A 15174-nucleotide genomic window follows, 5' to 3' on the forward strand; every position below is an offset into this window, starting at 1 on the left:
TCTTTCTTTTCTTTTCTTTTCTTTTCTTTTCTTTTCTTTTTTTTTTTTTTGGTCAAAGATAAAAGTATTGGTAGTGTCCATAAGTTCTTAATCCTTTACTATTACTAGAATGTCCTGACAATGGTATTAATATTAAAGTTTGGTTGATGTCTACTTTTGTTCAGAAGGAAACATCATAAACACTATAGATTTAGCTAGCCTTATTCTGGCCCTAGCCCTGCCAGACACAAGTCAGACCATATGTTCACAAACGGTGACTGTGTTCCTCACCACTCTCCAGGGTCCGGTTTTAAGAAGAAATATCCCTTAACGTGCATAAGTAAGCAGAGTAATACAGGCTTATACTTATACTCAGATGTGTAAGTTTATGATGCAGAAAAGTGTATACCTTAATGTTTTAATCACCCAAGTTTCAGAATTTAATGACCATAGAACAACACTCAATTTACATTGTTTTAAAAACATACTGACCAAACATAATGATTCTTCCATTCTCCATGGCCCTGGGATTTAAAATTTCTCTTTGAGCCATTTCTTTCCTTTGGAAAAATTAAGAAGTTAGCAAAAGCTCCCTTTGAGAATATACTGCAAATTTCCTGTTGCTAACAAGCTAGCCTACAGCTTAGGCACTTCAACAAAACCCCACATTGGACTAAGCGCAACATATAACAAGAGGACAAATACTTGCTTGGTTTATGACGCTTCCACTGCCGGTAATTGTCCACTGTATAGCCGGCTTCGGAAAACCTTCCACATGGCAGATTATTGTTTTAGACAGTCCACTGGGATCAGTTTTCTTTGTCATTTTGATTTGAGGTTTTCCTAAAATATCATTACAATGAAAATAAGTTGTTATGCTAAAATCAGAAAAGAAACCCAGATATCAAATTCTCAAAGAAAAGTTTGCATTGGTGCTCAAGTATTTATTACCTTCTACTATGAGTGTCAATGACTCTCTTTTCTTTAGGCCTTCGACCTCTTGCAGAGCAGTTTCACAGACATAGTTTCCAGCATCCTGATACTGGAGACTGGAAAATGATGGGCTAGATCGAAGCCTGATGTTGTCCTGATTAAACAAAAAGATAATTACTTCCTGTGGCTTAAATACAACTCTCCGAGTATTTATTAGATAATCACGGAGCCTAATATTATTTTTCTGGATCTAGGGAAAATGCAAGTTCCTTTTCTTTTTTAACTTCAGATGCTTTCAAAAATAGATTTCCCTCGTCCTTTTCCTTTCTTGCTTTACACATTCAGAGTTTTATTTCAGATTCCTTCATTTATGGAATTTTATAATCTGGAACACATTCATAAACTTCTGAGACTCAGTTTCCTTATTTTTGAAATGGAATAATAATTTAACCATATGGAATTGTTTGAAGACTTAATTATGTAAGTAATATAATGTGTTTACATTAAGGAAAGTTCTCAATTGGTAACAGCTACTCCTTGTAGTAAATGTAGATGAACTAGTATTGAAGGACACTGGGGACCTGTGCTATGTTATCAGTGATAGGCATAAATGCCAGAAAGTCATTTGATGGGATGCATTTATCAAGACAGGGGATCCATTACAGAGTCATGGCACTTATGACCAAACGTTTTTAAGGAAATCATTACTAACAGCTTACTATCCTAATTTCTATAAACAAAAGAAATGCAGCATTTAATTTTTAAAAATCACTTGGTATACAGAAAATAGCACTATTTTACCAGTAACGGAAATTCTTCTCAGTAGACAACTAAACACAATCCTAACATCATGTAGTCTTTCCCCACCGTGAATTTTTCTACACTCCTCACCAACTAACTAATGGCCAGGCAATCTTGATCAGCATTACTGACATTAGGCATTTAATTAACAACAGTGACTGCAGTTGATGTAGAAACTGATTTAGCTAAGTATACTTAGTTTTCCTAGTCCTGTAGTGAAACGAGTGCTCATATGTTTACTGAATAGTCTAGTTGCCTAGAACTTGTCTAGCCCTTTGACCATTGCCTACTATAAATACATCATCTTAAATATACAGTCTACAGAGTGATATTTTTATTATGAGTGAACAAAAAGGATGATGGGGCTACACTTAAAAGAATAAAATAAGAAACTGAACTTTAAAAGAAAGCAAGTCACAGATGATCTAGCGTTAAAAGGGTCCAAAAAGCAGTACAAAATAACGTATATTTTCAGCAAGAAAAAATTTTAACAATACATTTCCCCACAATTTTTTAAAAAGATAATTCTTAACTTCTATGTGAAGTGGTTTGTATGTGTTTTGTCAACATGTGCACTGGATGTCTAACCAAGGACTTGAGTGGTGGGATGACAGTTACAATCTTTCTCTTTGGTGACAACCTTGCCTCAAATAACCAATTACCCATCTTACTATCTCACTCCAAATAGGTAACAATGATTGGGTTCCCAGTAATGGCTGACATTTCGGGCAATTACAAGAATGTAGGTACTCACTCAGGAAATACTGACCAAGCTTCACTGTGTTCCAGGTTTTCTACTATGGCTCAGGGGTGAAAAGGGGTCTATACCTTCAAGGAGCCACTAATTCAATGAACTCACAATCAGACATTTAAGGTCAGTTTCAGCCGGGAGGCTGAAATCATGTGATCAGAGCACAGTGTTTATTACAGCCGTAAGGTCTGAGTTTTAGTCTAACTCTGTCACTTACGAGCTTTCTGATTTCTCTCATCAACTTATTTCCAAGTAACAGGGGGAAAAAATAAGCGTCCCAAATATTTCACAGGGTTCTTCTAAGTGTTCTGTGAGAATAATATGGGTTAAAACACATTGAAAACTGTTAAGCTCTCGAACATGTAACCATACACATGGGAGCATGTGTATGTGTAGAATTACTTAGTAGATACACATAAATCAGTGTCCCGAAGTAAATCTCAGACAATCTATTATGGATGCCATACTGTTGTTGAGTACCTCTAATCATTTTATTGTGACATCATTTACATTAGTATAATAGGGAGAAAGAGAGCAGGGGTGTGGGTGTACAAACATATTACCCATGAGTATACATATTTAGACGTCACATAAAATGCAAAAGAAGCCAAAAAGGAGTCAGTCCAAACTGTGTAGTATTACCAAGAAATATGACTTACTTTCATCCATACCACAGTTGCGTTCCTGCTAGCAGATATTGTGCATGACACAGGCAAGGCATCGCCAATCTGCTTGGTCACTTCCCCACTTGGGTTTAAGGACAAATCCAAATCTGTGAAGCAGAAAATCTGCTTGAAATGCAAACTCCAGGAAAGGAAGACCGTCAAAATATTTTGGAGGAGAAAAGATGAAAGAAAAAAAATCCTTCTAATTGTATTCAAAATTCAGAACTGATTTATGTGACCAACATAACTGAATTGTAGTGTAATCAGTCCAGCTTTTCAAGCCAGGTTTGAGACCAGTTTGGACAAGGAAATGGCCAACCTAACTGATTATGCATTTATTTGCCGTTAACATGACTGATGTTTTGACTGCACAGAAGTATTCCCCTGGGGTCTATTACCTTAAGAAAAACAATTCTTAAATCACTTCTGGAAGAAAAGAAAGATGATGACTAGGTAAATATGATAAGAGTTGGTAAGGCGTGCCAGGAGAAAAATCAAGCATATTTAGACAGCAGGCGATAATCTGAGAAGGTAGTCTATCTATTTCTTCAGAGAGGATTGAGTATAGTAGTCAGATTTTTTTTTTAATGCTATTCCATTTCTCATACAGTTGAAATTTTAAATAAGATCTATTGTTAGGTACACTGTCAGCAGGCATCATTTTTTTTAAAAACATAGGATAAACACATCTAAGGAGGTATAATCTTTCAGATGGGAAGTAATTTTTACAAAAATCTTACTATCACAGTATGATCGGTAAGAGGAAAATCTATTTCAATAGACCAAACATTTATTGTGCAGCTACTGAGTTTCAAAAACTGACGGAACATACAGAGATGCACATAAATTTACAGTTTACAATTTTTGAGGTAAAGGTAATATGCTCTCAGCTACGTGACTCATAAAGAGCAGCGTGGAATCGGCACCTGGTGTCATACATGCTATAGATTAAAAGCTCAATGAGTATTTGTTAAAAAACAAAACAAAACTAACTAAAGGAAGGGGCTATAAACAGAGGTAGAAGCAAAGACATGGGAGTGTAGAGAACAGAGCGAAAAGGGGTTTCAAAGCAGTAATAAAGGCTGGGTATATGAGGCAGTATCTGCTCGTGGCCCCTGACAGTTGAGAAGGGTTTTGATAATGGAGATACAGGGAAAATTTCTGCCACATAAATAAAGGCAAATTGCTGACAGCGTGTGCCTGACTTCCTAGTAGTGAGTAATCTGCTACGAAAGGTCATAACACATGAATGATAAATCTATATAATTATTGGAGGCCAGACTTTGTAAAGGGCTCTGCTTGCCATGCTAAGAAGTGAGACTTTGTTCTACAGCAGTGGGGACTTCCTCTTGCACCCCACGCTCTTGCATGTGGTTGATAGTTTGCCACCATCATTTTTTTTTTTTTTTTGCCACCATCATTTTTAACACTTGTTTTTCCTGTTGGATTGTAAGAACCTTGAAGGTAGCACCCGGGCCTTGAGTTGTCACTGTGCACCCACAGTGTCTGCCACGTGGCAGGTTCTGGAAAACAATTGTTGAAAGAAGGAAAGAGTTTCTCTTTTAGAGTTTCTCATTAATGCTAAAATATGCATTGTCCCAGAGAAAGAAAAATGAAGTTTCTTCAGAAAATGTGGATTCATTACATTTGAATGAAAATTCTACTTGGGGAGAGTTAGAAAGTTTTGCTAGTCGGACAGTGAAGTTGCCAGTGAAAAGATAAAAGAAGTGATTTTAAAGGCTGATGATGGACTTTGGAAGTTCTGATGAAGAATCTATCCGTGCATGAATCGCCAGAGGAGTAGCAGACGCTATATCAGCAACTATGGATCGGTGGGCGGAGAGCCCTGATGAGGGGGTCTGTTCTGTAAACAGGAGCGAGTGTGGCTTGCTGCTTCTCTATCCCCACTCCCTTTAGTCATCTATGGAAAGGAGACAAATCTTGTTTTCAGACAACAAACAAGCAATCAAGGATAAATGGGCAAAAAATAGGATTTTTATGTTTCCATTTCATGTAATTCAGAGTAGAATCTTCATTTATTTGTAATCTTTATTTCAGCTTTTAAAGAGAAATATAGGCCTTAAAGCCCGATGTTATAGTCTACCTTTCAAAACCAGAAAGCATTTAAATCCAATTAAGTGCGCTGAAATCCAATTAAATTGTTAACATACTTTTGTTTAATTTCGTTTCTCTTGATCACAGCTGATCACTGAGGGACAATGTGGCTGCACCCAAGTGTTTTGCCTTGTCACGCTGTCAACTCTCCCTCCCTGCTGAATCTGTAAGTGATACAAATAAGGGCCCTTTCCTTTAGGGTCCTAAGTAGTTGGCATCTCTCAAACACAGGCTTACTGTACCATCTTCAAACACTGGATTATTGGTTATTGGCCCACAAATCTCATGGACAATGATATCAGAGAGTTCCTTCCCAGGAAATTCTATCTGCTGGTTATATTCTCTCACATCCCTTTTTTCTTTTCTTTTCTTTTCTTTTCTTTTCTTTTCTTTTCTTTTCTTTTCTTTTCTTTCTTTTCTTTTCCTTTTCTTTTCTTCTTTTCTTTCTTTCTTTTCTTTCTTTCTTTCTTTCTTTCTTTCTTTCTTTCTTTCTTTCTTTCTTTCTTTCTTTCTTTCTTTCTTTCTTTCTTTCTTTCTTTCCTTTCTTAAGTCATAGAACAGGCTGGTTAAATGGTCCCAGGGCTGACCGGTCCTCAGATAAAAAGCAGCATTGTTTTTATCCTGAGAGATCACTGTTTTCTCTCTAGCCAGCTCCTGATGGCAGACACATTCAGATCTATACAACATGAATATGGCGCAAATAGAGAAATGGCCTGGCTGTGAACACTTCTTAACAGTATTTTTACTATTACTGCTATTTTTACAAGGCTCCCCAGGGTGTGCTCCCAACATCAGACACTCAAAAGCAACCTTCTGATTACTCTATTCCCCAATGTATCTCCCTCGAAGTTTTAACTCCTCTCCTATATGTTTTCCAAGCATTATAGGTTAGATGAGAGATTTAGAACCATTTCCTCAAAACAATTTCTAGTCTCTTTCCATTTTGAAACAAAGAAACCCTTCATACTCAATGGGATTAGAGCAGATCATGATCTAGAGAAACTTTATTGCAATGGAGCATGTCTAGAGGTACTACTGGGTACAAAGGAATTCCTAGGACATTTGGCCTATACCTGTAAGCAAGGCTGACATTTGCCTAAACACTCTGTAAATTCTAGTGTCACTGGGGAACAGTCCAAATTAGTTCCCCATTTCCATAATGCATCAGGTACATCATGAACATAGATTGTCAGAAATTACAAAATAAAGGACTTAAACTATAAAAAAGATGTATCTCTCTTCCTATCACGCTAGACTAAATATAACTTTTAGAGTATCTGGAGATCAAAAACAGGTTAAAAGTTAATAAATAGGTATGTATAGGGTGATTTTGAAGAGGTCTATTTCCAGAAATTTTCTATACTATTCTTCTATAAAGAGGCCAATAAATGGCTTTTAGTGGTCTCTACCTCTGCTGCTTCCAAAAGTTGAGTCTACATAATTTTGTGTGCTTGGGATTGGGTGCTAATGTTATTCTGTAATAATAATAACTTTTTTTAAAAAAGGTACTTAATGTATACTTCTTTCTGGGGCAAGTGCAAGTGCAAACCTTGTGAACTTCAAGATATCTAAATATTTCCTTAAAAAATAAAATGAGTAATTTCTTTAAGATCCATGTGAATATTTTGTTGATACCACAAATTGAAGACATTTAGAAAGAAGAAGGAAGTTTACCAACTGCCAAAAGTTGCACTTATTAGATCCACTCAAGATTTCAATGTTGCAGCGTAAATCTGGACCAAAGCTGAGTTTGCTCTGATGCACTTCAGTAAGTCTATTGAAACCACAGTATTTAAGAAAAATATAGTTGCAATTTATTTGAAAAGACAGCCAAGTTAGACTATTAGAGGCCTTTCAAGTGAAGTTGGTAATGCAGAATAAGGTGACTTACAGTGAACTGTGATAGCTGTTGAAGCAATCATGCCTTTTTTGTCTATCAGGGAGCACTTGTAGTCTCCTGTTGCATTTCGCCTCACATCTGTCAACGTGTAAGTATTTGAGCTTCTTATTCCTTCAGGCTGTCCCTTTTGATAGAGGTAAAATGTCAGATGATTACACTAGGTAGCTACAATGAGATGAGTTATATTTCTTGATGAAAATAGCATTTTCTTATGTCAGAAAAAAAGGAATCTGTTTCTATGGCTGGACAAATGAGAGTACAGTTTGTGTTGTCTGATTTCTGGAAAAAATAATTGCAATTTTGGTTCTAAGAAATTTGAGGAGCTAATAAACATGGTACTGATGGCATCTATTCTATTGACAGCGTGGCTCAAACTTGAGAGTTAAAGCAGATTTTAAAAAAAATTCTAATATCTCATTTTATATTCATGTCTTGCCTAATTCAACAAAAAGATCTGAGGCAGCATAAAACAAAACATGCCACAAATCCAAATAAAAAGGAGAGGGGAAAAAAAGAAAGGAAGGGTGGGAGGAAGGGAGGGCGGGAGGGAGGGAAAAAGGGCCAGGGGAAGAAGGAAGAAAGAAATTGGGGGGAATTTAAAAAAAAAGAAGAATGAAGAAAAAGAAAAACTAAGAAAGAATATAGATGAACTAGGAACATATAGTAACAACAAAAAAGATAATAATCATCAGATATTGTTGTTAAAGCTAAGACACAAATTTGACTGTCATCCCTGATAGCCAAAGTAGAAACATAATTAGTTTCAGAAGTTCATTTGCATATGGAACAAAAACAGTATGTTTTTGAACGTACTGTTCAAAGAACAATACTGTTGGGGATCCCTGGGTGGCTCAGCGGTTTAGCGCCTGCCTTTGGCTCAGGGCATGATCCTTGAGTCCCGGGATCGAGTGCCACATCAGGCTCCCTGCATGGAGCCTGTTTCTCCCTCTGCCTGTGTCTGTGCCTCTCTCTTTCTCTGTGTCTCTCACGAATAAATAAATAAAATCTTGAAAAAAAAAAAAGAACATACATTTATTTGTTGGGAGAAACATTTCCTACCAACATTGAAGTCTAAAAGAATCAGCTATATTAGTCTTCTGAGTAAAGCAGTAGATGATATTCTTAAGTGTTGCTGAGAAAGGTAGTGGGACACATTTGTAAACATATCCCTTAGGTAAATGCAATATATAGTATATGGTTTCTCTCAGTGGAAGGTTATGTCATACACAAACCTGGGAAGAGCTCTGGGAGAGTAAACAAGTGTCCTCAACGGCTCTCTCCTAGTCTGACTCCATACTACCATGATATCTAGAACACATCCTAGAGGAATGTTCCAAATTATCTTCTCTATGTATCACTCCCTTCAGCTATCACGCTGATAAAAGTTGAGGATCGGGCCCTTCAAGACCATATACCATAGCAAGATCTAGCCCCTAGCTTTATTCTATCAAGCTAAATATAATGAGCAACAGAATGGTCCTACTTCGGAGGTTCAGAGATGTGTTTAGGAAGGCACTGTGGGTAGATTTGGAATCATCATTCTTCATTTTAGAGTTATCTGTTTTTGAAGGAACACATTCTTATAGCTTATCTGGATAATGAAAACTTGAGTTTTTGTAATTATGGTTTCCTAGGATCAGCTTTTTACTTCTTTTTCCCCTGAAATCTCTTGACACTGAGAAAAAAAGCAAGCTCATTGTTAGATGCAAAAAAACAAAACAAAACAAAACAAAATGAGAAAGCCCAACCTATCAAAAGACATTCTACAGGTATCCCTTGTCCCCAAGGATGACACCTTTCTCTCTTAAGCTTCCCAAGTACATACAATTCTTAATGGCAGCCAGCAGCTACACAATAGGACAAAATGATAGTAGTCTAGTTCAAGTAATAACCCTTAAGCACTTACTGGTAGGTAAAACAAAAATTCCTCAGGAGGAGGGTTACCATTTCCCAAACACTTAAGAGTGATATTATCTCCTTCTTTGATGGCAGTTTTTGATGGCACCACTTGTATTGTCACTTGCTCAGTAGGATCTACAAGAGTCACAGACACAAGTTAACCATTTTCATCAAGTACAAATTACTCTGTACATACAATATAAATGACTAAATTATACACAATTTTCTCAAGAAGCTAGTAATGGTAATTACTTAAATGTATCCTTTTATAGAAGGATTGAAGTTAATAGCTACTTGCTATACCAAGTACTAATCTTGGTTAGAGAAAACTACAAAGAGACCCTGTTACATAAAAACCAATTTCTTCTTAGCAAAATGTCTTTAACTGAGGTAGGAATGACCATAATTATTTTATGTGTAAAAGACCAGTAGGAACAATCCCATTGCATGATTTCATTATAAGGACATTTAACTATATTACAAGAAGCTCACAGTTTGGAAAGCCTGGCTCAGCCAGCACAGTAGCTAAAACTATTAGGCACCCCTACACTCATCTTACATAATAATACCTTATATTAAATAAAAAGAGACATGAGCTAAGCAATGCCAGCCAGTTTTTTGGCATATAGGAGAATAGTTCAGTTTTCAAAAAGATGAAGCCCATGACCTGAAGGAGATCCTTAAAAACAATCAACAGACTGTAAATGTATTGTAATTCTGTTCTATTCATTGGAGTCAAGCTACAACCTTCATTCCATTTTGGTCACTTTTCTGGAGAAAATAGAGCTAAAGGGTATTCTTTAGTAGAGGCTACTGCTAATGGTAGAACACTAAAGAAATTAAAGGCTGGATACACTGTCTAGCAAACAGAAAATAAGAGGAGAGGGTATTGGCAACTATAAATTACCCATTTTCTCATATATATACTTGTGGATAATAAGAAAAAGAAAATAAGAATAAGAGTAGAATAATAATCTACGAAGATCTCCCTTTTAATTAGCTAATAAAACAAATAAGTGGCAGATTCAGAGTTTTTTTTTTCCTATCTCCTGCTATCATTTATTTATCTTTTTAGGATCAAAATGCAGAAAAAAATTGAGTGGTTGGTAAAGATTGCTTGGTTGCCTTTTCTTCATGCTTGGGCCTCTCTGACAATTTGCCCAGAATGTTCTGAAGCTAAACAGTGATTGGTTTAATATACTTTTTGTTAGTTTTTCTGAATTTCCCTGAGGTAGTTCCCTGACTACCGGCTCCCAGTAAAGCTGGAAGGTAAATAAAGTCTGGCTTTTATTCCCGACTGGCCTTCCAATTCTACGCATTCTTCACTCTTTTATGTAGTCCTTCACTGACTGTTTTTGGCCTGTTGCATGCACTGCAAGACTACTCAATCAAAGCTGACACCAGAACAGCTAGGATCACAATCTGTCTGACTTCCTGCTTTATTTCAAAACTTCCCTTCTCTGTGTCTCCTTTCAATAGGCTCTGCTCTGTATTAGAGAATTGAAGAACTACACTGAGATCAGAGAGATTTGAGTTTTAACAGTAACTTTCTAGCTGTCCAACTACCATGCCTCGAACAAAACTAACCATTTCTTGCTCTCCTGTTGCCCTGACTTTTTCACAGAATTCTACTCTGTTCATTAGTAAATCATTCTTCCAGGTATTATTCTGGTTTTCTCTTACCCACTCTGTCACCATGTCTTAATGGTTAATGCTATGTTTTGCATCTGATTCTCCCCTTTTATTCCCACTAAAACTTCCATAGTCCAGGCTACACCTGAAACATTGCCATCAAACTTAGTCTCTCATTCTACTCTTTCATATATATATATGATGGGATCCCTGGGTGGCGCAGCGGTTTGGCGCCTGCCTTTGGCCCAGGGCGCGATCCTGGAGACCCGGGATCGAATCCCACGTCAGGCTCCCGGTGCATGGAGCCTGCTTCTCCCTCTGCCTGTGTCTCTACCTCTCTCTCTCTCTCTCTCTCTCTATCATAAATAAATAAAAATTAAAAAAAAATATTTATATATATGAAATATACATATGAGCATATATATGAACACACACACACATATTTCCTCTAAATCAGTATTCTGAAGTAATGTTTTGAAGATTACAATGTGAAGATTGAAATAAAAATTTCTTAACCTGATATCCATGATTGCCTTGAACTCTTCAGGTGAGAATTATATCTCACTACTCCATTTATACCACTACATAATAACCAAGAGTCTACTCAAATTTTCCTTGTCCCATCTCCATTTATCCACTGTCCAATCATATATTCATTTGTTCAGTTTATCCACTGTCCAATCATATATTCATTTGTTTAGTTAATATATATTTTGTGCTGGGACTAAGTGCTGAAGTTACACAGTTGAAAACAGCATAGCTTTCAATATATTTATAATGACATCAAGCAATCAAGACTATAACAACATACAAATTGCATATGATGTGATCGCTGGTAGTTTATAGTTGCATGAGACTGCGAAGTGTCTGGTAGGAATTGATGCTACAGCTGGGTTTTAAAGAATAAGTAAATGTTTGCTAGAAAACAAACATAAGGTAGTGATAGCAAATGGATAGGCATATAAGTAGAATTCTACTGGAGGAATCTGGAAAACAGAACAGAACTGTAAAAGACAGAGTGAAGTGATGAAGATCGAGACATAGTGCAGGACCATGGCTGCAAGGGATTTGAGGCGTATTGAAATTGGGAATGAAAAGACAAAAGAGGCAGCCCGGGTGGCTCAGCGGTTTAGTGCCGCCTTCAGCCCAGGGCGTGATCCTGGAGACCTGGGATCGAGTCCCACATCAGGTTCCCTGCTTGGAGCATGCTTCTCCCTCTGCCTGTGTCTCTGCCTCTCTCTCTCTCTCTCTCTCTCTCTCTCTCTCTCTCTTTCTCTGTGTCTCTCATGAATAAATAAATAAGATATATTTTAAAAAAAGACAAAAGAGGGAAAGAAAAAATCTTGGATCATGAAAGTAGACTTAGGGAATGCAGGGACTCTATCAAACATAACATTTGTATCATAGGAGTCCCAGTAGAATAAGAGAGAGAAAAGGGGGCAGAAGGTTTATTTGAGGAAATTACACTGAAAACTTCCCTAATCTGTGGAAGAAAAGATATTCAAATCCAGGAAGCACAGAGAACTCTCATCAAAATCAACTTTGAGTGGGAAAGAAAGACCAAAGGTGACAAATACTAGGAAGAGATGGAGAAAATCTCCAGAAACAACAAAACAAGTAATAAAATGGCACTAAATTCATATCTGTCAATCATTAATCTGAATGTAAATAGACTAAATGCACCAATCAATAGACATAGGGTGTCAGATCAGATATAAAAAACAAGACCCATCTATATGCTGCCTACAAGAGACTCATTTTAGACCTAAAGACACCTACAAATGAGAGTGAGGGTATAGAGAAATACCTACTATGCAAATGGGATGTTAAAGAAAGCTGGAATAGCAATTCTTATATCAGACAAACTGGGTTTTAAACCAAGGTCTGTAACAAGGGATGAAGAAGGGTACTATATCATAATAAAGGGGTCTAACCAACAAGAAGATCTAACGATTGTGAGAACCACCAAATATAGTAAACAATAACAAGCATAAAGGAACTCATTGGTAATAGTACATTAATAGTAGAGGACTTTAAAAGTCCACTTCCACCAATGGACAGATCATCTAAGCAGATAATCAACAAAGAAACAATGACTGTGAATGACATACTGGACCAGACAAACTTAAAAGATACAGTCAGAACATTTCATACTAAAGCAGCAAAATATACATTCTTTTCAAGTACACATGTGACATTCTCTAGAATAGATCACGTACTAGATCACAAATCAGGACTCACCAGGTACAAAAAGACTGAGATCACACCATGCATATTTTCTGACCACAAGGCTATGAAGTTTGAAGCCAACCACAAGAAAAAAATTGGAAAGAACACAAATATATGGAGGTTAAAGGACACCCAACAAAAGAATGAATGGGCCAACCAGGACATTAAAGAAGAAATAAAGAAATATAAGGAAACAAATGAAAATGAAAACATGATGGTCTGAAACCTCTGGGATGCAGCAAAAATAGTTATAAGGGGGAAAGTCCATAGAAATATAAGGAAACAAATGAAAATGAAAACATGATGGTCTGAAACCTCTGGGATGCAGCAAAAATAGTTATAAGGGGGAAAGTCCATAGCAAGAAAAATCTCAAATAACCTTACACTTAAAGGAGCTAGAAAAAGAACAACAAATGAAACCTAAAGCCAGCAGAAGGGAAATAGTAAAGATTAGAACAGAAAGCATTGATACAGAAACAAAAAAATTATAGTAGAACAGATCAATGAAACCAGGAGCTAGTTCTTTGAAAAAATTAATAAAACTGATAAACCACTAACCAGACTTATCAAAAAAAAAAAAAGAAAGATAAAGGACTCAAGTAAATAACATTACAAATGAAAGAAGAGAGATCACAACAAACACCACAGAAATACAATTATAAAAGAATATTATGAAAAATTATATGCCACCAAACTGAGCAATCTGGAAGAAATGGATAAGTTCCAAGAAACATATAGCTACCAAAACTGAAACGGGAAGAAATAGAAAACTTGAACAGACCAATAACCAGCAAAAGAATTGAATCAGTAATGAAAAATCTTCTAACAGACAAAAATTTAGAGTCAGATGGCTTCCCAGGGGAATTCTACAAAACAGTTAAAGAAGAGTTAATACCTATTCTTCTCAAATTACTCCAAAAAATAGAAAAGGAAGGAAAAGTTCCAAATTCATTCTATGAGACCGGCATTACCCCAGATCCCAAACCAAACAAAGATCACAAAAAAAGAGAACTGCAGGACAATATCTCTGATGAATATGGACATAAAAATTCTCAACAAAATACTAGAAATCAAATCCAACAGTACATTAAAAGAATAATTCACTAGGATCAAGTGGGGTTTATTCCTGGGTGGCCAGAGTTCAATATTTGCAAATCAATCAACATGATACACCACATTAATAAAAGAAAGGATAAGAACCATATGATCCTCTCAATAGATGCAGAAAAAGCATTTGACAAACTACAACATCCATTCTTCATAAAAACCCTCAACAAAGTCGGGATAGTTGGAACATACCTCATCATAATAAAAGACATATATGAAAAACTCACGGGTAATATCATCTTCAATGGGGAAAAACTGATACCTTTTCCTCTATGATCAGAAGCAACAGAAACATCCACTCGTACACATCACTGTTATTTTACATAATACTGGAAGTTCTAGCCTCAGCAATCAGACAACAAAAAGAAACAAAAGGCATCTTATTGGCAAGGAAGAAGTCAAATTTTCACTATTTGCAGATGACAAGGTAATCTATGTAGAAAACCTGAAAGACTTCACAAAAAAATTGCTACAACTGATACATGAATTCAGCACAGTTGCAAGATACAAAATCAATGTACAGAATTCAGTTGCATTTTGATACACCAATAATGAAGAAATAGAAAGAGAAATTAAAAAATCGATCCTTATTTACAAACATACCCAAAACCATAAGATACCTAGGAATAAACCTAACCAAAGAGGTAAGAGATCTGTACCCTAAAAACTATACAAAACTCATGAAAGAAATTAAAGATGACACAAGAAACAGAAAATATTCCATGCTCATGGATTGAAAGAACAAATATTTGTTAAAAAGTCTATACTACTGAAAGCAATCTACACATTTAATGCAATCCCGGTTAAAATACCACCAGCATTTTTACAGCTAGAACAATCCCAAAATTTGTATGGAACCACCAAAGACTTGAATAGCCAAAGCAATCTTAAAAAAGCAAAGCAAAGCTGGAGTCATCACCATTCTGGATTTCAAGCTATATTAAAGCTGTAGTGATCAAAACAATATGGTCCTGGCACAGAAACAGACACATAGATCAATGGGACAGAATAGAAAACTCAGAAATGGACCCACAACTATATGGTCAACTAATCTTCGACAAATTCTCTTCAAGAAATGGTGTTGGGAAAATGGGACAGCAACATGTAGAAGAATAAAACTGGACCACTTTCTTACACTGTACACAAAAACAAATTCAAAATGG

General features: G+C 36.2%; 1 protein-coding gene across 2 annotated transcripts in view; it reads right to left on the minus strand.

Moving 5' to 3' along the window:
• ALCAM (activated leukocyte cell adhesion molecule) overlaps positions 1-15174 on the minus strand; it is a 208800-nt gene that overhangs the window by 24268 nt on the left and 169358 nt on the right. For both annotated transcript variants that reach the window (XM_041774120.1, XM_041774110.1), the window contains exons 7-11: positions 9051-9178; positions 7136-7268; positions 3124-3236; positions 931-1066; positions 689-822 (exon numbers count right to left, since the gene is read on the minus strand). In XM_041774120.1, coding sequence (XP_041630054.1) covers positions 689-822; positions 931-1066; positions 3124-3236; positions 7136-7268; positions 9051-9178 — 644 coding nt within the window. The remainder of the gene's footprint in view (positions 1-688; positions 823-930; positions 1067-3123; positions 3237-7135; positions 7269-9050; positions 9179-15174) is intronic.

This window comes from Vulpes lagopus, chromosome 1 (assembly GCF_018345385.1).
Source record: "Vulpes lagopus strain Blue_001 chromosome 1, ASM1834538v1, whole genome shotgun sequence".
Taxonomy (NCBI): Eukaryota; Metazoa; Chordata; class Mammalia; order Carnivora; family Canidae; genus Vulpes; species Vulpes lagopus.